Source organism: Borostomias antarcticus (genome assembly GCF_949987555.1).
Source record: "Borostomias antarcticus genome assembly, chromosome: 1".
Classification (NCBI taxonomy): Eukaryota; Metazoa; Chordata; class Actinopteri; order Stomiiformes; family Stomiidae; genus Borostomias; species Borostomias antarcticus.
The window spans coordinates 55,553,707-55,578,431 of record NC_140234.1 but is presented as its reverse complement, the minus strand read 5'-3'; the positions used below and the strand labels follow the sequence as shown (position 1 = coordinate 55,578,431).

The 24,725-nt window shown below is 46.7% G+C and overlaps 1 protein-coding gene across 1 annotated transcript in view; it reads left to right on the top strand.

Moving 5' to 3' along the window:
- The window catches only part of traf4a (tnf receptor-associated factor 4a), a 30,787-nt gene extending 8,626 nt beyond the window's left edge, over positions 1–22,161 (top strand). Inside the window, exons 2-7 of the mRNA XM_084445812.1 lie at positions 13,482–13,533; positions 16,922–17,026; positions 17,355–17,516; positions 18,065–18,226; positions 18,944–19,099; positions 19,890–22,161. Of these exons, the coding sequence (XP_084301938.1) occupies positions 13,482–13,533; positions 16,922–17,026; positions 17,355–17,516; positions 18,065–18,226; positions 18,944–19,099; positions 19,890–20,525 (1,273 nt within the window). The 3' untranslated portion in view covers positions 20,526–22,161. The remainder of the gene's footprint in view (positions 1–13,481; positions 13,534–16,921; positions 17,027–17,354; positions 17,517–18,064; positions 18,227–18,943; positions 19,100–19,889) is intronic.
- The last annotated feature ends 2,564 nt before the right edge of the window (positions 22,162–24,725 follow it).

Below are 24,725 nucleotides of genomic sequence, written 5' to 3'. Positions count from 1 at the left end.
TGGAGACGAGCTCCGGGCCTTATCGTGTGTGTGTGCGTGTGTGTGTGTGTGTAATCGCTGGTGGCTAAACTGCAGCCCCCCATTTGTGTACTGCTCTCTCTCCCTCCATCACACATCGAACCTCACCTTACTTCACTGTTACCATGGACACAGACATGGCGCCTCTCCAAACTTCAGTCTGTAAGGTGCACAGCTCAGAGGCACAGAGGAAAACCAACTGACTAACAAATAAGGAAAAGAGCTTCCGCCCTGTCACTTCAACAGGAATGCAGGTGAGGCAGAAATATAAATGTAGATGATATTATGCCGTCTTGCCTCTTGAAGCATCACCTAGGAAACTTCCGCAGTAGGCATCTTTTTGAAGGCGCAAGTTAACTAGTGTTTTTGAAAAGACGAGGACGAAAGTTTGGACAGTTTTGCGGCTGAGAGGAAGCCTGTGAGTCATGTAAGACGCGTGGTTGTCTCCTGCCATCCGAGGATGATGATGACTCATGCGGAGGCAGGTCACACCGTTAGGGAAGGGAGAATCTACAGGGAATCAAATCATTAACTTCTCCACCTCTTCGTGTCGTCTCCGTTCCTCACGCGCTCTTCACAGCTCTGTGGGGAAGTTGGAGGGAACAGATAAACCTGCTGCTTATCTGCAAGTTACTTTCAAAGTACTACGATCGATTTCACAGTAGGCGTCATGGTTTATGAGCTATTCACATTTTTCAGTCTTTCAGTCACTGCTGCGGGATTGAGACATCTCTCCTAAATACTCTCTAATTAACAGACTTGGCACCGCATGGGGCGTGGCAGGATTTTTTCCACAGATGTTCCATTGGGAGTGAGCTAAATTAAGCCTCCCACACAGGGCCCACGTAGCGCACTCACACCTTGTCTTACGCAGGCAGTCGTACAGGAAGTCAGCTCTGCGTTGGAAGGGCAGGCAGAGCTACCCCTGCATGGCCTCGCTGTTGTTAAATCATTGAGATACAGCAACACACACTCTTCTTACCTTGGCCAAGGGCAAGGAAGACAAGAGTTTGCGGCACATTACTTTGTAGGTACTTTATTCAGTATGACTAGCCATGGAATATCTATAGATTCTCCATTCAGAGCACCCAGACAGGCCATTGTGTGGGCAGAGAAGTGCCATGGGGGACGAGGAGGACATTTCCTTGTCTCCTTTGTAGGCTGACGCAGATGCAGTCTTTACAGAGTTCAAAAGGCTTTGATGGTTGCGTGAGCATTCATTATAAATCTGGAGAGTTATGGTGGTGAATCATTGGCCAGTCTCAGCACACGATGCCTTTACCAGCCCTGTTTATATATATCTTGTTTGTTGAAAATGTGAAAAAAGAAAGCTATTACTAGCCGACAACACAGTTCTGTAATTCATTGGAAAGCGTCACAGCCTGTTCAAGCTTCAAGCTGTGTTGTTCCTTCTTTCTACTCCAGACATCACATTATTTTTGTCAGACTCAGGTAGGACCTCAGTTGAAACCTTTTGCTGTATTCACAGAGTAGACATTCTTTAGAAGTACACCGTGAAGCTTGTCTGATTGAGTCCCTGTCTGAATTCTCTCAATAGTGTTTTGGTCGACATTTACACATCATGACTAGTATCGGCACAGGGCAGATGCAGGCTAATCAAAAGATCCGTTGTCTATAAGACGTTATTGGTTGCAGGGATTATCTGGCCGGCCCACCTGCTGCCCTGGGAGAGCGGGAACAGGCAGTGTGGAGCTGGCCACGTAATCCGCATTTAGCCACTCCCAACCCACTCCCTGGATTAACAGCACAATTCTAACGTGGACCTGCGATTTCTGGCTGCTTGGAATTGTTGTTTGCACAATCATTGTCAGCTTCTGTCGTTGTTGCATAGCTTTTCCTCAACCAGGGAAGTCCCTGGGCCTTGGGAGTATAGTGGGAGGGACATGTGAGATCTTGTTTCATGTTTTCCTCTGTAATTTTTCCTTTCTCTGTGGAAATAGCATTTGTTTATGGCTCATTCCTTTTTCTGCCGGTTAGCCCTATAGGAGTGACGGCCACTGTGATGAGTGCATAATCTCAGGGATGTCTGAGAGGGGCAGTGTTTTAGTGCAGCCTTGTCCCACGGGGGACGGTCGTCCATGCATTCAGAAGGGCTGTGCCCGGCGGCCGTGTGCCTCAGTGAGCACAAAATAATGGACTCACTAAAGAGTGTGCTGAACCAACAGAAAGAGTAAATGACTGTAAAATGTGGTCTGTGATCTAGGTGAGCAGGTAAATGGGGACAAAGCTCCAGGGTGCATTCAGCCCTGGTCCAGTGGCTAACTGCTCGAGTCCACCCTTAGATATAGTTACCATAGACCCTTCCAGAATGCCAGATTGAGAAATTGCTCTGATAAACGGCCAGTGATTGAGCCCTTGCTTCAAGTGGCAGAGCCTCCAGTAATGCTCTTGAAAGAGAACCTTCTCTCTTGGCTCCTGGGAGTAACAGATTGCAGTGATTCTAAAACTCATAAAAGGCTTGCTGGGGAAAGCTGAGGGAGGATGATTCTCTGGGAATGTGTTGAGGTAGCAGACTCACTGGCCGGGGGCATATTTATCACTCAGTCCCCTGTGTATTATCAGTGGGCTTGGTTTATTGCTGTTGACTTAAGACTTAGTCGAGATTGTATTTCACTTACGTATTTCATTCATCATGTCAATAAATGATTGACATTACACTTATTCAAGGCTATTTATTGAGTGCCAATTGTATGTTGTAGGCTACCCCCCACTTGGCCTGTGTAACTTTAGTGCTGAGGTCTGAAAGTAATGATATTTAATCCATTCCACTCTCAAAAGATTTTGAAAGTGTGCATGGATTTGATCTTTTTTTTGTTTTTGTTTTTTTTAAAGGCTCCAGAGGTCCCATAGTGTCCTTATTGTGTAGAGCAGAAGTCCTACTGTACCTCTGGGTTGTGTACAAAGCTGAATCCTCAGGCAGGATGTTAACCAGGCAGTGCTTTAGGAATCAGTGTTTTATCCTCCAGGGATGAAAGACTATCCCCGTTTCTCTCGTCTCAGGATTAACATGATCAACCTGAACCCCCCTAGTCTGCCAGATCTCCTGCCGGTAATACTTGACATGAGTCAGGAGACGGTTGGACAAAACACCTCCAGTCCAGTGAAATTTGGGGGAGAAACAGAACATTTTCCTCTCAGATATGCGGTATTTGAATCTCATGCTCAGCCTCGTGAGGAGAACGGCTAATATCGCTCCCTCTGTGTCTGAGAAGGGATGACCTGACTGTCTGCATGATGAGCGCAACTTCTGAAAAGCTAGTCAACACTCTGGCGCTCTCAAAGCCTTTCTGCCCAAACGCTGGCATTCCTCTGGATTAGTGTGGCGGCACGGCAGCTCTTGAAAGGCAGAAGCTGTGGCAGCAGATCACCCCCCAGCAGACATCTGGCCCCGGAAAGCAAAGCTAAAATTAGATCCTCCATCTGTAATTAAAACGGCCCTAATTCACATATGTTGGGGGTAAATGCATTTAGCGCAGACCCTAATTTGAGTCCCATCATGGATGACTAAAGATTATCAGCCTGGCTCTTCTTCTCGTATCCATGCTCCACTTTGCCACTGTGTGTGTGTGTGCGTGTGCGTGTGTGTGTGTGTGTCCATCCATCCAATACCTTGACCGCAGCTTTTAGCAGCTTCTCAGACACTAGTGTCCCCTACCCACGTGTGGGTCATGTAAAACCGCAGGGCTTTCAACGGCCCGAATGGGTGACGAGGAACCACCGCTCTCTAGATCCAAACATACAGTAAACCCCTCTTGTTTAAAGCCCTCACCACAACCGTCTCTCTGGGGACGCTTTCTCCTGGGTTCATCTGACGCGCTCAGTGGAGTGATGCTGGCTCCGGTGGTCTCCTAGCCTGCCTCTACTTAATCTGGGCAGTGAGTGTGAGGGCGAGCTCAGCTCCCTGTGGGATTGATGGGGCCGCTCTCCTCCACCCCCACCCTGGGCCCAGATCAGCAGGAGTTAATGAAATTGAATTGATTTTTTCCTGTACCTCCTGCAAGAAGTGCATGATCCATGGGGATGGAATCGGTTGGAAGAATTATCAGAGAATGCATTACATTTGTGCATTTATTTATAAGAGAACCGCCCAAGGCCTGTGTGTATGCAATGATACAATGCAATCTGTGAAAATGGAACATTTACTCTGTGTCTTGTGTTCACTCTTCTGCAGGACAGTGATTGGGTCAAAACTGTGGAGCACATGACCCTATCAGTAAGCTATAGGTCACTAGTCAAGGTCAGGGCATTTGAGGAAACCATACTGTAAAATGATTGAGGGTATATCAATGTTTTCCTCCAGCTGATCATTAGAAAAATACGAAGTCGACAAGAATGCCTTTAATATTTCTAGGCTTGCTGAGAACTGATTTGATTTTGATTTGAAGGACCTTCCTTTCTTCCTGTCCTGTCATTTAATGGTGAATGGCCAAATGGATTGTGAGAGTGTAAGCTCTGACTCTAGAATGGATTATGACATCTCAGAGGCTTGAGCCCAAGATGGCCGCACCTCTCCTCTATTCTCTTCTATCCTCTTCTTTGCTCTTACCCTCTGCTGTGCTCTTTTGCCCTCTCCTCTGTTTTTGTGCCTGATGCTGGCAGGTGGCTCACCTCTTTGGGGGGTCAGACATTGTTTGGTGTGAGGGCAGAACACAGGTGTTCTTGAATCAGAGCAGGGCCACTAGCATTTTGATGAGTCATTATTGTGTTGGTTGTGTAGCACCACATTGTGTACCTCAGGTCACCGTTTCAACTGTGCACAAAACCTATTCCAAAACCTATTCTTACAGCAATTGCCTGTGCCTCAGGAACATTTGTGTAGGCTATGCCTTTTCCTTCTTGAATATCAGCATACATGGTTTTGTCATGGGTTTATATATATATATATATATATATACAAGTTAACACATCAAAACATGACAACATTTTTATATATATATATATATAAATGTCATGTTTTGATGTGTTAACTTGTTCCCTTCAGCATTCCCAAGATAAAATAACTTTTCTGTATGCAATTTAAATTCCTGATGGAAATGTAATTGTTATACTCTGAGAATATGTATACCTTAACACATTATTACCCTTTAAGAACTGCCTGCGTTAGTGCTGAGAAACAAAGTTGACATTTGAAAAATGAATTGATATTTTGCTAACCTTTTGATCGTGGCAGGACTGTGTGAATTAGCTCACAGATGGCTTGTGCTCTCAAATGTCAGCACTGTGAGTGCGAGGAGAGCTGCAAAGAAAAATTAATATAATTTAGTAAGCCATAAGTACTGTAATGAAACCTGGGTTGTAGTATCAAAATAAGCACATTCTAAAGTAGGATTAAGGTCAATTAGGGATTAAAGTGACTGTAACTTGGTGCATATGATGTCAAAGTTTAGTGTCTAATTCAGCATCCACAATAATCTGAGTGAAAATAAACATTCACAACTATTCGAAAACCTAGTTCAAAACACATATAAACAAATCTTGGAATTCACTTTACAGTCACTTTAAATTACCAAATTGTACAATTTTATTCAGCGCCGAAGATTAATAATTCCCCCAAAAATATGTTATTGTGAATTCTGAATTGATGGAACTGAAACTATTTTACCCCAATCCTGTTCTGTATGATCTCAGATTAGGCTCTATGATCTTTTATTAAATTATATCTTCAAATGCTAGCCATCGTCCGAACCAGGAAATGGGTAACCTGCTTGCCTATTTCTTTTCTTCATATTTCAAGCTCTTCTCTTGGTTTTGAGATGTTTATCTGAATCCTGTGTCTGTACGAGCTCTCAGCTGTACCTTTTACCCATAGCATTCTCAGTCAGTCATTTCATGCAAGTGAGGAGAGTTTGTTTCAGGATGAGCAGGAAAGAGAGCTAGGAGAAGGCTGCCAGACAATTGTCCACACACCCGTCGTTGTAGTATTACGATTTCTTCCACTTGCATCATTTTGTGCCAGATCTGGCAGAGCAGAACAGTAAAAATACATTTGAAAGCATCTGTTCCTCCAAAAAGCCAGTCTGCTGTAGGGACCTAATGCAATCTGGACAGGCATGGCCAAACTGAATTTTAAGCCATTGCACTAATCTTAGTGTGTCTCACCTGCTTTATGGTTGACAGACATTCAGGCTTATTTTTTCTGCTCTCCTGTAGACGACCGTGACTTCCAGATAGTCAGGCATGGTGGCTTCACATTAAGCTGTCAGTGGTCATTGGAAAACCTTTATGATGTGAGTCAGATAGGATTTTACAGGTGGCATTTTCTGCAAGAGCATAGCCAGGGGGCCTGATTCCATCAAACAACAACCAAGTTTCAGATACACAGAAGTCCAAAACACACCGTCTGAATTCACAGCTTGGAATAAAGCTTACTTGGTGAGAAAACAAAAACACAAACTAACACCCCTTCACCCTCCCAACCTATCGGGGGGGAGCTAATCCGCCTGTGTGTCAGGGTGACATCATCCACAGAGAAAGTAGAGAAAGACACTGCCCGTCCCCCTCAGAGACAAATGAGAGGAGCTGAGGTGAGGGAGCCTTTGTCCCAACTGAAATTTGAACCTGCAGAAGAGAGCAGGGAGCTCTACCCTCCCAGAGTATCACGTGTCACAGGTTAAAACACCGGCTCCGCCCCCTCTGTCTCCACCCCATTCATGATACTAGTGCAGTGCCTGTTCAAAACACGCCTGTTCGGAAGGGGCCGATTGCTTGACCTCTGCACTAGGGGTGTGCCCGAATACGAATACGGTATTCGGATGAGCACAAATAGTCGCTTTTTCCCGAATAGTAAATTCGTACGAATATTGTAATAAATATTTGGGAGGGGGGAGAACAGTCAAATACTGTATGAGCGAGCGATACGCGCACGTTCTGTTTGCTTGTTGACATGACGCGACGAGGGAGAGAGAGACAGGCGCACGCGCTTGCAGTCTCGCACCTGCTGTCTGTGACGTCTAGACAACGCGGAGAGGGAGAGAAAGTTTGGAGCGCGCTGAGGAGCCAGATAGTAGGCAGGCAGCGACCGTAAGCAGCACCGAGGGCTTTTGTCCCTAGTTAAAGTTAGTCTCTTGATTGAGACAGTTAGTGGATTTTGTTTTCTTGTCGTAGCCTACCTGCTGCAATAGCCTATGTGAACTGTAGCGTTTGTTTGAGCAGAGGAGCATCGGTAGCTAGCTTGTTAGCTCAGTGTAATATAGCTAACGCTAGTTATTTCAGCTACGCATGCTCAGCCTCTCACTAGCCTATATAATATCCGGCTATTTTGAAATATGAAATAATTATGAAAGTACATTTTAACAACTGAAACACAACTGATCAAATGTTTGATCCATGCCGTTCAGTTATCAGCACAACAGAGTAGTCTAGTGTAGGCCTAAGATAGGCTATAATCAAAGTCCTTATGTCTGATATAACAATACTAAACTATTTAAACAGATGTAAAAAAATAATAAGAATAATTTCACTACAATATCCTTACCCATGGTTTAAGCATTGTTGAAACTTGAGTAGGCTATAGGCCTACAATTAGGCCTATAGTCATGTTCCTCGGCTTATTAGCCTATAGCCTAGGCTACATTTTATTTTATAATTAATTTCAATTATATGTATAGTAATACATGTTTATTGCTGGGTTTGTGAAAACCATTACTGCTGCCTGTGTCACATGGTTGCAGATAATATATTAGATATTATGACACGGGAGAAATAGAGCTACTATAGCTGTTCTAGCAAAGTTGCTATGAGGACTTATATTTTGATTTAGAAAAATGTTTTTCAGTTTCTAACTAAATATAGAATGTCCCCCAGTTAAGGGTGGTGGTGGGGTTCTGACACTTCATAGTTTGTTAAAATAAAAACATACAGGATGATGATGAGGAGGAATTATACTTAATAATTAATGATAATAATAATAATAATATATAAACAGCAATTCTGATGCATTGAAAGCATAGCAATTACAATGCCAATTAATATTAGGCTAAAGAAGTGACATTTCCCCTCAGTTTAAACCGTTTTGAAACGACTTCCTGTTTAAGCCCCGCCCACTTCCGAATACGAATAAGAATAATTAGCTGTCAAATACAAATACAATTAAAGCTGCTACGCAGCGATGAGGCGGGGCCAGGCAATTTCCGACAAGTTTAGGAGCAATAAGCGAGAGAATAGGAAGACAACAAGAAAGTTGACATTCCAATGTTCATTTTGTACATTCATATGGTATAGTAAAACATTTGTAAAACCTTTTGATGCATTGTAAGCTCGATTTTGATAATTCAATAATCTGGTCAATGAGTTTGTGAATTACAGTCTGAAGATCCAGTGTAGCAAGTTTGGTGTTAATTGATTGAAAAATGTGGGATGAGGTATGTTTATTAATCTTTACAGGTTTTGTTTGCTTTTCTTCATATTTGAACATTGACTTCAGCAGCTGTGTGCTCAGTCAGTAGCCAATCAATCGATTTAGTCATTGTAATCCTCGGCGGGGGTTGGGTAGGATTGCCAACAGCGATGTCTCAGATTCGTGGAGCTTGCGTTGGATTGTGGGTAACGCAGTTTTCTTTGTATGAAGTGTTGGTTTCAGAGGACAGAATTAAACATATTTTAAAAAATTCAATTTTTGAGAAAAAATTCTGAAAAAAATCATACTACATCTTGGATATGTGGCCAATGTTGTCACCTTTTATGAGGATGATCAGACATTGATTTGGCGAGAATTAATAGGAACTGTATACAGAACTGTTAACAGTAAAACTTTTTGATGTGCTGTGGGCTCAATTTTTCATAATTCAAAAGTCTGTGAGGATCGTTTGGTAAGGACAGTCTGACGATACAGTAGATCAATTTTGGTGTCAATTGAACAAAAAATGTGGGAGGAGAAAGGTTTGATAGGTTTTACAGTTTAGGAAGAAATCAGAGTGATGGACTTCAAAATTCCTGCAAGGTCAAAGCATATGACAGTTTTGTCTCAATTGGGACTACATTCACGTGGCGGTTTTACAGTGATAGCACCTATGGCTGATTTGTTATGATTTTTTAAAGTTTTAAACTTTAGACTGTTGCTGTAGCGCCACCTTGAGGTTTATTGACCTACAATGCAGGTTGAGGACTTTGGGTATAGTACTGGAGCTATGTGCAAATTTTGGTGATTTTTTGTCCACGGGAAGTTAGACTTCAGTGGAAGATGGAGAATAATAATATAGGCAAATACAATAGGGTTCCGGCAGCTATGCTGCCTGGCCCCTAAATAGTGGGCTACCGGCACACCCCTACTCTGCACTGCACTTCAGACAGGTACTCCTCCCTTTATGGAAGGCTAGTGCACTCCTTCACCTGCTCACTGATGAACAACCCTCCCTTCTTCTTTCAACCCCCCAGCTTCTCTAATACCCTCTGCCTGTCTTGGCTCCAACATAAGAACGTCATTCATTACCCTGTTGTTTGTAGACTACTAATGGACGTCAATGTATTGATATCGCTGGAAATTCAGTTGTGGGAAGAACAACAGAGGCAGTTCTCACTACTGCCGGAAACTAGAAGGTGGGAATTAGACAAGAATACCCTCCTTCACACACACACACACACACACACAGATAAACACACACACACACACACACACACACACACACACACACACACACACACACACACACACACACACACAGATAAACAGAAAAAATGGTTGGGTTTAAGGGATTATGGGAACCCCTGCAGAGATGAAACAAGATTCCCGTTTTCTCTAAACATCCTGAGAATAAAAAAGCATGGAATTGGGATCAGCTGGGAGACATAAGAGCCAGGAAGCCTGAATGGAGACAGCTGATGACATTTAAGGTTCTGTTTGTGTACAGAAGTTAATCCAGTTCTTTACTTGAAAAGAAAGGGATTTTGCCAGAGGATGAACATAAAACATTGTGGTAAGCTCCCGGAGAAGATAGGCAAGCCCACCAGACGACCCAGTCAAAGTTTCTCTGAGGAAATACCTCCTACGACCAGGCTGGCTGAAGTCTGTTTCGAGTGCTAATGTGTCACAGACACACCCGTCCTATGATCTTACAGACGAGCCCTTCTCATGCTCACACTCTACATGATGTTGATGACGTTCCAACCACAGCCCTGACGTCTACAGTGAAAAACACTGGGGATTCGATTGGCAGTCCCTGCTGTGATTCGGCAGCATGGCAGGTCCCAAAGTCACTCTAGGGTGAGGAGGCAGTCGTTCCGACGCTCTCGCCGTGTGTGGTTGCCATGCCTGTACTGCAGAGAGATCCTCTGCTTCACACACCGTAACACACCAGGGTCCAACCTGGGGGATTTGTCCTTCTCACTGTCTCGCCTGTCAGGGGCTGTAGAAGGTGTGACGGAGCAGTGTTTGGACTGCTGTCCTCATTGCTATCACTGGGTGAACGGATGGCTGTTTAATATGCACCCTGCGGAGGAAGGGTGGGGGGGGGGGGCATCATCGGCCATGCTGTGGGACGCCTTTAGCCCCCATAGCAGGGAAATGTGCCTAATTAGTGTCATGTTCATGTACCTTGTCACGCGCTAACTCGGCCAATATGACGGTAGCCTTAGTCTGCCTGTGAAAGTGGGGTGATTTGAACATGTAATTAGCTTTGGGCCGTGCCCATCCAGCCTGCTGCTGTGTTGGTCCGAGGGTCCGGATCTCACGTTGGCCTGCGCTGTGCCACAACAGCTGCGGAGCCTGCTCTCACGGTGAGAGAAGACAGAGGAGGCCATTGAAATTTTAATTGGGTGACTGCATTAAACACGTGCGGTTACAACTAGGCTACTCTGCAGTGTGTCCCCCAACAAGAGTGATCGGTTGGCTCGTCTTATCAGCCCCTCTCTCCCTGGATAATCATTGACTGGGCTGGGAGCGCCGTTGTCTCTGTCCCAAGTATCACAGCCGTATGTTTCTCTGAGGTGACACCGGAGCTGCTGTGAAAGTGTATATCAGTGCTAGCGTCGTTGTTGCTAGTTGTTGCTTGTTGTTGAGTTCAGTGGATAAAGTACGAGGTCCCTCCCATGAGGCTGTGCGTAAAGGAGCGTTACCTTTTCCGAGTCAGCGTCATGACAATAGTATGATTTACCCGCTCACAATTGCACAGTGCTTCATAGAACTGCACACACACAAACACACCATCAGAAAGTGAAGAGGGTAGCTGTAAAGAATTGTAAAGACGCTTCCATGCCCCCCCCCCCCACACACACACACCTTTCACTGCTAATGCGCTGTCACATAAAGGCAACAAGCTCTACTAACGAGCAGGCAGCAGGGTCAGGAGGGATTATCAACAGTGGGCCTTAGATGAGTGTGTGGCTGCAGGACGTCCTCTGCAACTCAGGGGGGGGGGGGTTCGCCTGACTGCCTCTCTGTGGATCAGGGAGGGGACCAGGGCTGGATGGGGCCTCCAGCTGTAGCCCTGCTCACACACAGGAGAGCCCACTTCCTGTTGTATCGGGGGAAGAGTCCAATCTTCGGTCCCTTCCTACACTAGGTCTGTGTCTCTGTAACTAGTCCCGTCATCCTCACTGTAGAGTAGATGGGTCTGTAACGGCGGAGGTGAGTACATGATGTCACAGTAGGCAGGCTGTGAGTCGTCCTGCCGACTGGGCTTTTCCTTCGGCTAATCGATTGACCCTTTTCCCCCCCTGCCCCACTGTCGTTATTCATTTGTCCGCGGCTCCCTGCTGACACAGTGACCCTAATAGACTAGAATGACTGCTGTCTCTTCATGCATTAACCTCTCCCTCCACCCCTCTTCTCCACCATTCCTTCTCCCTGCCCGCTCCCCGGTCTGTTCTCCGTGCAGCTGATTTGGTAGCCGCTGGGGGGCTGGGCCAGAGAGTACAGCGCACGCCCTCATGGGTCTGATCACATGACCCGTGTGTCTCCGGGGGCCCGGTGTCAGGTGACACTGGGGCCAATCAGCTGAAGGCACTATGGCTCCCTGGTTGGTCAATAGGGACTCACTGCCCTACTCTCCACACACTAGAATTTTACATTAGCCTACTTATTTACCTCAGGGACAGCGGGGTCAGGAAAAATTGGTCCATTAAATGTTGTCTGTTTATCTCTCCATTGTAGGACAGATAGGGCGTTAACCCAAAATACATTACGACTACTAGTCTGTAACTCCAGTGTGCTCATGAAAAGCTACAGTATGCGAAGTAGGATCTCAGAGTTACAGCATCTTCACTCTGGTGCTGGAATGATGGACCCGTCTGTCGCAGTGATATCGCAATAGGCTTATGGGACACGAGGTCAGCATGTCTGCGCAGCTGACCGCCCCTCTCGATCCCTCCGACCCCTGACCTATATAACAGGCGGGGCCCTACAACACAGCAGGGGCCTCAGAGGATCACAGCACCACAGACAGAAGTCTCATTAATGCATCTCCGGGGACCGTCCGCTGATGGCCTTTTTAACGTTCTCTCCGTGTCGCTGGCTGACTGCCTGGCTGCCCCCCCCCCCCCCCCCGCCCCTCCTGCCTGCCTACTGCAGTCAACTCCATTATTTACCAGAGTGAATATTTCATGATGACATCAGGGCTCGGGACGTGCCGAGTTGCCAGGGGGCTGCCCTAATGAGCCGTGCCGCCCGACTCATCTGGCCTCTTAAAAAAAAAAAGGAAAAAAAAGATACAAAAAACAGCCCTAAACCAGGGCAGTTAGACTGCTGCTCTTTTGTGTGGCTGCTGGATAAAAGAACAGGTCTCGGATCTTAATTTGGGCTTTTACTGCCTCTGCTGCTGCTAGGGAAATTGGAGGGAGGGAGGGAGGGAGGGAGAGGGAGAGAGAGAGAGAGAGAGGGAGAGAGAGAGAGAGAGAGAGAGAGAGAGCTGCCCAGACGCCACCAGCCTCGCTCTACAGACAGACAAATCACCAATCAATATCTCCCGTCCTGGGGGAGAGGGGAGAGCTGAGTACAAAGACTGGGCTTAGGGCTCCACACAGGCAGCAGGAAGACTCCCTACCCCCCCTATCTTAAGACATGAGAGCAGGAAAATGGGGGAATGAGGGAGGGATGGGGAAGCGTGGGCCCCCATTAGATCAGGCTCCAGAACGGGATCTTTTCCTCACTAGTAATAAAACTCCGAATTTGTGGAAATAAATCCTCGGAGGGAAGAGAGATGCAAGGGCAACTACATAAAAGCCAATGGCTCAGAGAAAGTAATCTGGCTGTATGTCTTTGGATTGTGTGTGTGTGTGTGTGTGTGTGTGTGTGTGTGTGTGTGTGTGTGTGTGTGTGTGTGAGAACAGGGTCGGGGGGGTGGGGGGGGGTCCATCGTGGACTGAGTCACAGAGCTGCTCTGATGTACAGTAGAAACAGGAAAGGCAAGGGCACTGCAGATCTGTGCAGGGAAGGCTGACCAGACCGTTAATATAACATTAATACATCCAATTACGTTATTAACATGTATTCTCCTTTTTGTGTCTTACAGTGAGGGGGTCTTCAAGTGCCCGGAGGACCAGTTACCCCTAGACTATGCTAAGGTACAGTAGTGCTTTCAAAACCACACTCAATATTCACGCATATCTGCCTGTCAAAACCACACTCATATTCACACACATCTGCCTGTCAAAACCACACTCATATTCACACATAGCTGCCTGTCAGAACCCACATTCACACACATGCCTCAGAGCAACATTTCACTCCATGCTGGTTGGTCAAACTTGGCGACCCTGTTACAATTGGTCATACTATTTTGGAAGATATGTTTAAGACAGTAGAGCCATTCCAAAAACCAAAGAGAATTTAAATTCTGTCCCCAGGACATCCTCATGGATACATACTCTGATTATTAATGGGTCACATGTTGTCCCATCACATATCCTGCTCAGGGGGCCTAAGAGGAGGCCGCAGCTGCAGATCAGGGGGTCATGTGAGTCATCATCATGTCCCTCGCCCCAGGCTGCACAGTGACCTAGAGAGAGAGGGAGTTCAGACTACTAGCCATCCTATGGGAGAGGCCCAGTCATTTTCTTAACGAAGGACCACGGTCTGCTCATCTCCACTGGAATGTCGCTGTCGATGGAGATCCATTTTTGGGTGCTGCTGACTTTGACAAAACAGCCATTTCTGGGACAACAACAGCAAACAGGGGTTTGGCTGTTTTACTGGTGTGGATATGGAGCTACGTATAAGTTAACACTAGACTGTGTTGTGGCTGATTTGGAGTAGAGTATAAAAGCAATATTTCTCCTCGCTGCCCAAAGCTAAAGATTACAATACAATAGTTTAACGTATTTTACTGCAGAGGGAAAGCTGAGCATTAGGTTGGTTTGGTACAAAAGATAATCTGGGAAACCACTTTCAAACAGAGGTTTTTCTAAATCTCTTCCCCACTCCAGAGTAAAAATACCGCATCCAAATCTCTTTAATTGAACTCTTGACTTCTTTTCTTTTTTCTGTTTTAAGCATTTAATCAGATTGTAGTTGATGGTGGCTGACTGTGATGAAAATGTAAAAAGAATCGTCTTTTTCAGACTTGATTTCCCTTCAGCGAAAGGATAAGAGCTTAATACTTCACTGTGCATGAGACCAAGCATAACAAAAGTATCCAAAGAGCCAATGACCAGTAATCTATCATCTTGGTTATTGTGTGCGGTTGCACTGGCTTCATTTTCAAACGGTTCCATGATGCCAGTGATTCCTCAGTTAAACACACAGTCTCCTCTATCATAATGAAGGTGTTGAGAGTTGAGAGGCGGTTCTTAGTGAGAGGATCTGGCCCGGCTGGGGGGTCGGTGGGTTAGGGCTGGTTAGCCTGTCCCGCTCTGTGGAGCCGTGGGCCCTGAGGAGGACTGTTATGAGCTAGTCAGGATGGAGCACACTGCACACACACACACACAGAGAGAGGATAATGCTCGCGCACACCTGTCAGACACTGTTATTTACCCTGGGCCTGACAGGCTCCCAGTCGCCTGTAAATTACCCCCTGCTGGTGAGCAGCTCTCTGGGCACTTCTCATCACACACCGGCCTTGGCCTCCCATCAACAGGCTCAGTAAGAATGATGCTGTGGTGTCACCCAGTGCAAAACATGCATTTCAAACATGTCTCAGCTGAAAGAGAGAAGCAAGACTGTTGTTATGAGGGGGATTTACTATGGACCTGGCTGCAGCTGACTGGCCAACACAGACAGAGTAAAACCAAGTTTGAGCTCCAAAGTGCTTACTACCCTGATCTGCCCAAGACCATGTTATTAAAATGTCATTATTGCGGTCCCTGCGGATTCCAAGGCTGGAACAATGAAAGAGTGTTTGGGGTTTACTTTTGATGATTTTTTCCTTCGTCTTCTTGCCTCAGAGCACGTGATTATGCTTGGAAATTCTTTCATTGCCATTTGGATAACCGGCTGGCTAGGCTGCTAGACACATCACTGTTTAATTTCTCTCAGATTTGAAGTCTGAAGATTTTAACATAAAGATTTAAACTAAACATCACCGGTAAGAATTACCACCCTCTTTGTATTTGTTTAAACTTGAATGGTTAACAGAACAATTAAGTTAGACAAGAAACATTTTACCTCAGAGATCCAGTATAGATACTCTCATTGTCATATTTATTGCGCCCGGACATACTGTATACAGTACCCTTTTCCTAAGATCCTCTTATTCATTCACAATGTATATAGTGTGTGTTGTAAATACTTAAATAACATATCAATGCTTTGATCCATGTGCTACAAAGAAAGAGCTGTGTGTCTAGTTGAGCTGTTCAGTTTGTTTTGGGGGCTGCCGCGACATTTTGAGGAAGTGACTTTACTTGTTTGTTCAGTACTCTCATGTGATAGGCAGCCTGTACGCCATGGGGGACGGGATGCATGCAGAGCAGCCTCACGTGTTGACATACTGTGTGTGTGTGTGTGTGTGTGTGTGTGTGTGCGCGCATGTGTGTGTGCGTGTATGTGTGCGCGCGCACACGTGTGTGTGTAAATCCAGAGGATCCAGTCCTATAGGGAGAGGATTTGGCTTGATTGGATAGAAACAGGCCTCATCCCTCTTAATCAGCGACTGTGGGAATTGAATTGGACATGTCTCTTCTGCTCTGACTCCCTCATTTACCGAATATGATTCTATAAAATGGCTGATGGTTGGTGCATGTATTAATCATCAGTCTCATGACGGTTTTTGAAGGTCCTCTAATGTTATATCGTTGTTGCATGACCCTCGTTGCCTAAAGCTTTATTGAATAGTCAATGTATTTCAGCATTGACATGTTCCTCAGTACTGGACTGGTAGAAACGTCTTTGTTGTTCACTTGTGGTACCAGATGATCTTCCGTTTTATAAGACTAGGGCTACATTCTATTAGCCTATAGTTTGAGCACCAACCTGGTTGTAGCCTCTTATTCCCCCTCTCCAGACACATCCTCCAGGGTGTTTGACCTCCAGGGTGTTTGACCTCCAGGGTGTTTGACCTCCAGGGTGTTTGTCCAGAGGTTGTGCGGATCTTGCTTGCGCAGACCTACTGTACATACAGTAGACTCACGAGTCAGTCTCTAAACGCTGCGCTCAACTAGAGACTGAAGACATTAAAGACTGAAGACATTAAGTCCAGGTTTCGTTGCTAAAACAGGGTGGAAACAATTTGAGAGATTGAAAAAAACCTGCATTGCAGAACCAATCCAATGTCTAAAAGGCGGTCCTTCCTAATGATTCTCCAGTTTTCTTGGAGGGCATCATTTCCGGTAAGGCGGGTCCTTCACTGTAGGCAGTGGTTCTGATTGGTAGCATTTGCTTTCAACGCTGTTCTAGCAACAATTTTCAATGGAGACGTCTCCAGACTTTCGGAGGCGGAGACCTTGAAAGTCTGGTATCAGGAGAGCCAGTGCGCAGACCCAGGGCTGACCCTGTGGTGTGGGTTGTGCTCCTCAGATCTACCCAGATCCAGAGCTAGAGCAGCAGATCCTGGCTCTGCCCATCCGCTGCATCCACAGTGAGGAGGGCTGTCGCTGGACCGGCCAGATGAAGCAGCTGCAGGTTGGTGGTGGTTTGTGTCTCGTCTCTGTCCTCGCTCCGGCTGCCTCTCTGTCCCTGTAAGTCAAGTCTTCCCTTCTTACTCTCCCCAAAACAAAACATGGATCTCCTCCTCTCTCCCAGACTCTGTTTGTCCTGGTATCTCCCCTCTCTGTCTCTCTCTCACTCTCTTGTCCAGCCGGTCTCTGACCCTCGTCTCCTTCCTGCTGCCTGCTCGTTGGTGCGTCATGGCTGAGGCCTGCCTAGTTAAATGACGGACGAGCCGACGGTGTTCTGGCTGCCGCTCGCTCACACATTCCTCTCTCTCTCTCTCTCTCTCTCTCTCCCTCAGGGCCACTTCTCCACCTGCGCCTTTAACGTGATCCCCTGCCCCAACCGCTGCCCCATCAAGCTGACGCGCCGCGACCTGCCCGACCACCTGCAGCACGACTGCCCCAAGCGCAAGGTCAAGTGCGAGTTCTGCGGCAGCGAGTTCACCGGGGAGGCGTACGAGGTGAGCGAGCGAGCGGAGAGGAGCGGACGCCGCGTGGTTTCCACGGTCAAATGAAAGGGACTCTTTGTAGCGTCAGCTGCAGGACGCCCAGCGGGCTCGTGTCTCCGGCTCGGGAGGGCGGCAGCGTGTTTTCGAGCGCGCTCACGCACGTGTTGGCGTCAGGGAAAAGAGCAGAACTGTGATCCTTTCATGCTGTACAGTATGGGTTTTTCTCTCAGTCCCAGAGCAGAAGTGCCCCAGGGCTGGTCTCACTAACACCTCTGTTAGTCCTAATAGGCCAGGCCCTCCTCTGTTTACACAGGCCCAACGTGGCCTCTATCTGCATACCGGAACAGAATAATGAATGTGCCTCCAGCTTTTATATAGGACTTATTCACCCATTCCCAGCCGCAGATCATAAATTTACCCCAGGAATGTTATGAAGTCAATTTTATTCAACTAATTAGAAAAAGCTGAAAGGGTATGATATGCATTAAGTTATTATTAGATGTAGTGTCTCTCCAATATTGTGACCTGTGAGTGTGTGTGTGTGTTTTGTTGTCCCTCAGAACCACCAAGGCATCTGTCCCCAGGAGAGTGTCTACTGTGAGAATAAGTGCGGGGCGAGGATGATGCGCCGGCTCCTGTCCCAGCACAGCGTGGCCGAGTGTCCCAAACGAACGCAGCCCTGCAAATACTGTGGCAAGGAGTTTGTCTTCGACACTATCCAGGTCAGTCAGACATCATACACACGCACACACACACATTCTCACAATCGAATCTTCTAAGATTGCATAACGTGAAATGTACGGGTAGATTCTCTCCCATGAGTATTGTATATTAATAACCACTGGCCAGACTGGGCTATTAAAAGCTCGTTTCAGAGCCGTGAGAACCTCAAAGGTTCGGGGTGTCAGTGCTGTGTTTAGTGGATGGTACACTGAAGCCTCAGTTGGAGATGAAGCAGGGTTTCCAGGCTCTGTAGAGAGGCGGGGTGGCAGCATGAACGCTGGCGTTCACGGCGCCCTTGCCCCCCGCGCCGGCTCACTGCGGGCTCCCACAGCTGTGTTTGCTGGCAGGGCTCACTCCGGCACCACCTGCCGTTACACACAGCCTGTTTGCAGGCACAGAGACCCATCACACTCTCCTCCCTTCCTCTACACTCAGCTGATTCATGAGCCCAGACAAGCCACGCCCCCCCTCGGTGGGACCAGGTTTTATGGTTCCTCGATCAGGTCCACAATCACCTAATTATTCCATTCATACGTTTTTATAGACGACCATTTGTTCCACTACATACACTGTGTGTTGTTAATGGTTCATAATGTCTACAAGGCGCCAAAGGGCTTCTTGTCAATTTACCGTATTGGCAGTGACAAAAGCACGGCACTGAGATGGCTTTCTTTGAGAAATAGATCTCAACGATTATTTTTCTCTCTGCCCCACAGAACCACCAGTACCACTGTCCACGGTTCCCTGTCCAGTGCCCAAACCAGTGTGGTACACCCAACATCGCCAGGGAGGATCTGGCCAACCACGTGAAGGAGAACTGTGGCAGTGCCCTGGTCCTCTGCCCCTTCAAAGACGCCGGCTGCAAACACAGGGTAAGGTTGACCCCCCCCCCTCCTCCAGAGTTTCACTCTCTACCTCTGCTCCCATCAAACCCTCTTTCATGCATTGTTATTTGCTCACATGAGGCTTCGTTCTATTTTGGATTACAGTCATCGTTCTTGACGGTGTTATCAAGTTTGATTTCCCTCCATTACTAGCTTGTTTGTTTTAACGTTTCTCACATCATGTTTTTATTTTGTCTTTTGTGCCATTTTTTGCATCGCAGCACTGCACTGTTAGTTATTGGCTGTCTCAGACGAGCAGCAGCTGCGGCTGTGGGCTTTATTTTAACGAGAATCACAACTCTGCCACCGTCTGACGGCAGATTTCTGTCTATTTTTGAAACCGACGTGAGTACGAGAGAATACAAAACGAGCTCATGGCGAAGGAGCAGACGAGCACCAGGCATTTTGCCGTCAGCTCCAGGACTGCTTTTCAAATAGCAAGGCTTCTGAAACACTCAGAGCGTGTTACCAATGCAGATGGTTCTGACAAAATGCATAAGTGCCCCTCCCCCGACGGGGAAGGCTTCAGCGCAGGGCACATGCAAGCGTGCAGATGTTCAGCACAGGCTCCAAGCGGGGCAGCTGATCAACAGACACAACATTCGCCGACCGCGTCGAGATGACTGCGCTGTTCTGTATGTGTGAAATCAGACATCTTTGACAATGCACTGCACATGTGCTCAGTCACCACCCCCGCTGCCCTACCACTACCTACCACACACACACACACACACACACGGTGTACTCCTCCTAACCGCTCTCTCCTCCCCCCCGGCAGTGCCCCAAGCTGGCGATCGGGCGGCACCTGGAGGACACCACCAAGTCCCACCTGACCATGATGTGCAACCTGGTGGGCCGCCAGCGCCAGGAGATCCTGGAGCTGCGGAGGGAGATGGAGGAGCTGTCCGTCAGCCACGACGGCGTCCTCATCTGGAAGCTCAGCGACTACTCCCGCAAGCTCCAGGAGGCCAAGCTCCGGAACAACCACGAGTTCTTCAGCCCGCCCTTCTACACCCACCGCTACGGCTACAAGCTGCAGGTGTCGGCCTTCCTGAACGGGAACGGCAGCGGGGAGGGCTCCCACCTGTCCATCTATATCCGCGTGTTGCCGGGGGAGTACGACAACCTGCTGGAGTGGCCCTTCTCCTACAAGGTGACCTTCTCCATCCTGGACCAGAGCGACCCCTCGCTGTCCAAGCCCCAGCACATCACCGAGACCTTCAACCCCGACCCCAACTGGAAGAACTTCCAGAAGCCCTGCAGCACCGCTCGCAACTCGCTGGACGAGAGCACCCTGGGCTTCGGCTACCCCAAGTTCATCTCCCACGAGGAGATCAAGAAGAGGAACTACATCCGAGACAACTCCGTCTTCCTCAAAGCTTCCATAGAGTTCCCCCAGAAGATTATGGCCTAAAGGGTCAGGTTTTGTAGAGTAAGGCTGAAAGACAGGTTTAGGGCTGACATGGACACTTAAAACGTGAGGACTTCAACACACACTTATCCTTTACACACTCACTGGCCATAGTCTCCCCACTGCGGGACTTGGCGCGAGTCTGTTGGGTTGTGTTGGCTGACCAGCGAGGATCCCGAAACAGAGGACAAAGTGTTTGGTATGCAGAACCACCACTCTGGGATTGAGTTTTTATATTTGTTTTCTAACCTTGTTTTCACAATCTGCAACAAAAAGCCTTGGAAATCAACAGTGCCTAGAAAGAGTTTATTTTAAGTTCTATTTTTGTTTTGTTTTTCCTGCACCACAGATGTACAGATGAAGAGAGGAGAGGTGGGGGTGAGGGGCTTTGTTAAGCCTTTGCACTTGCAGTAGAAAGAATAGTGGAATTCGGTTGGAAACATCCCACTGATCGGATCACCAATCTGATCACAATGATCTAAGGAGTGAAGAGCTCATTACATATACAGTTCGTAGCTCAACGCCCAACTGCCTTTTGTTGACATGCTCTTACAGGTTAGCACATTCAAAATGGCTGGTAAGGCTAAAGCAAGTAAGATTACAGCTGTGAATGAAGTATCCTCTAGCCACTATTTAGTTGATATCCCAGTCTTTGACGACTTGTATACAGAGACCCTAATGTCCCCCCCCAAAAAACACCTCTAAGCGATTGCATGTAAAATACTGTTGTGGATACCTGTTGGGTGCTCAGAAAGCTCCCTAAGTGTTGTCAGTGAAAGATGCTTGTGAAGAGCTGACCATCTAAGCCAAGTCAGTCCTATCAGAATAGATATGGTACATGTGTACTTGAGGCTGAAGGAAAAGCCATGAGGCCTGGGCCTGTTGACTCCTCTGGGTTTCGCTAGTAGAGGGATGTACTGGAAGCATGTTTCATGCGATACAACTTGGACCACATTTTTGTACTGTAACCTGTATTCTTGAAATCCTCTCCCCGAGAGGGCTTTCTCGTGTTTTTGCAGTGGAGGAACTGTTTAATGGAACCAAATCCTTTTTTTATGTGAAAAATGTGAGCAACTTTGTTGATAACAACATGTACTAATTAGATAGAACATTGGAAGGATCTTGATCTCTTGGCTGTGAATTGTTTTTAACCTCAGCCTGGGCACAGAGGATGTGTTGATAGTGGTTTCTGCCTTGGTCACTCTGAAGACACGTGGGCGCCTCGGGACTGACTGCCTCTCAACAGTGTGGCCCTGGTTACCGTGGTTACAGGTGTGCATCTTCACCTCAGTAGACACAGGCGGGCCTTGGTGATTGGTTGAAGAAGAGCAGCCTTGTGCAATACACCTGTCAGATACACCTTGATTACACACTCATGTATGTGAATACAAATGTAAAAATGCAGAAGCACATTCTCTGTCTTTTTATTCTACATGGAAATTCCTGGTCTCTAACTATAATACCAGCCAACATTTTACAGTGATTTTAAGAAGTTAAAAAAAGAAGAAAACTTTTGTAAGATTCTGTATTTTGCAAAGTACTTAAATGTTTTATACAACAATTTAGTTGGAGGATTGAGCTTGGGAATTCTGTGGACCATTTTTATGTTTCGCCTCCGATATCTGAGCTATTAGTTTGTTTTTTGGGGGTTTGGATCTCACCTTATTCTGTCTGTATTATTTCTTCTTAAAATATTTATTTTGAGGAGCCATCATGTAAGCTTGTTCGAACTGATGGCACACATGTTTTAATATGTTGATTGATGAGTGCTTGTCAATTTCCTAATTTTAAATAAAATACTATCTATTAACATCTGCATACTAAGTTCTCAGCAGTCATCTCCACACAACTGTCACTCCACACACTCTCACTTGCCCAACTGGTCTGTCACGGTTTACATTCTGCTCTACACAATTATTTTCTGATTATATTCATGATTTAATTTGTCTTGTAGCTCAGACAACCGCCACCGATGTCAAATAAACAGCTAGTAATTACTTGTAAAAGATAATTGTTGCAAAAGTTGTAGCAAATATCAACATCTGTGTTGAAGGAAAAGCGAAAATGTATATTTAATGACTGCAGTGAAGTTAGTTGCAAGTCCTGCCTCTCACACAGTTTCAGCAAGTTTGTCAGTGACGTGTGCCATTGTGTTTTATTTGTCTATAACACAAGGTGCCAACTCCTAGTGCCAAGTCTGATTTGACTCGTCACACTGAAGAACAAGGCCCATCTGATTAGAGCAGGTTAGGCCTCCCCGACGCCTCCGTCTCTGTTCCAACACCTCGAGGGATGGACACAACAAACGGAAGGGGAGAGAGGAAGTGAGGCAGACACTCACACTGCTTTGATGTGCTGCCAGGGTTTTACCAGCTCTCGGCTTAAAGGATGTTGAATGTAGGGTTTAGGAAGGAGGGAACAGAGTTTTTACCTCAAACTTACCCAAATGTCGCGCAAGAAGAGTTAAGTTGTCTTTAAACTTAATTTTCACTGAACTCTTCCAAAAAAGACTACAGAAGTAAACTTTGGAGGTCCCTGGTTGTTTCTGAGTGAAACCATGCAATTGTAGTCAGATGATACAGCAGTTGTCTTGTATTGGAGGCGGTTGGGAACCACACTCTTATGATTTAGACTACATAATAGCAGTACACTTACTTCACTACAACATGCATGTTTTTCATATACCTAATTATATTTTTCTACTAATGGCCACTCATTTTTCACTCTGGGAAATTGCTCCCTTGACCAAACGGGTTTCCCTGCTGTGGGTGCTGAGAGGGATGAGAGGACCCTGGCTGGGACAGACCCCCTCTCTGTCCTCAGGCTTTTCCACAGAGCGGGTTAGGAGCGTCTAAAGTTAAGCATAATAACCAAAAGCCAAACTGACAGCCTCAAAGTTTCCTGGCACTGGGAGTTCAAACAGCAGCCTCGTGCAGCTCTGGGGGCTGTGCTGTATGAAAATAGCAACGGCTAATTACACGTTAGCTTTGTGTTCCCCGTGTCGGGCGAGGTCAGCAGTCTCATGCAGCCCCCCGATCTGTAAACAGTCCTGCCCTTCTGCTGCTTGGCTCTCTTTCACACTACACACCAGTAATGAGCTGTAAGGTAGGTACACACATACACTTTACACATTGGTCAGTGTGAGTGATGGAAGTAGTTTAGGTAACTGGGTTACACAGGGAGGAGGAGGAGGAGGACCCAGCCCATAAGGTTTTCCCCTCTCATAAAACACATCAAAGAGCGCTGGTTGTGGTTTGTGTGCCATGCTTCGTCCCTCATGTTAAAGTTAAACAATGGCTGCTCCAGAGGGAGTGGGTGAGGAGGAGCAGGGTGTGTGTGTGGTGGGTGTGGGGGGTGTGGGGGGTCGGCATGACGGTGGTGAGAAAACATGTCCCCTGGGTGATAAACATCTGAGCAGAGAGGGCAGCACAGCAGTGGTCCACCTCACTACTCAGGGCTGGGGGTGAAGATTACTCCTCCTCCTACTACTACTCATTTATAACAGTAACTAGTACTACTACTCATTTATAACAGTAACTAGTACTACTACTCATTTATAACAGTAACTAGTACTACTACTCATTTATAACAGTAACTAGTACAATCTGGCCTATCAATTGTACATCCCACAGAATATTCATGTTATTCTTTATTATTCATTGACCACAGTCTCTCTCCCTAATGTAACAGCTGTGGTGTGGTGTTGTAGCTGGGTCTACTCAACAGGGCTGGCGGTCAGATAAGAGTCAGATCAAAGACCCGTATCTCAGGAACACAGAGCAGCCGTCTCACTCTCCCTATAACATCGACCATGGCTGGAGAAGCCAGCACAGGCTCCTCTGGTTCCAGAGGGAGCATCTTGGAACCTGATTCTGAATCAGATTCAGATATTTTTCTGCAGTTATTCCCTTGTTGTTGGTGTTATTTTCCTCTAGCCGACTGAATCCAGAGGAAAAGCAAACTCGAATCCCACAGATCTAGTGGGATTTTTTTTTTTTTCCTATTCACCTCAGCTTTCCCTCTGATGACAAACAGACCGGACATGATCCTCTCTACTGAATGTAGTAATGGATATGATAAGCTCCGCCCACCCCCCTGAACACACTGACCACGACCATGGTCATGCCTGACCACACACCGACAGACTTTCCCCAGCTGTGCTTCCTTGACATGGGGAGTGTGTGTGTGTGTGTGTGTGTGTGT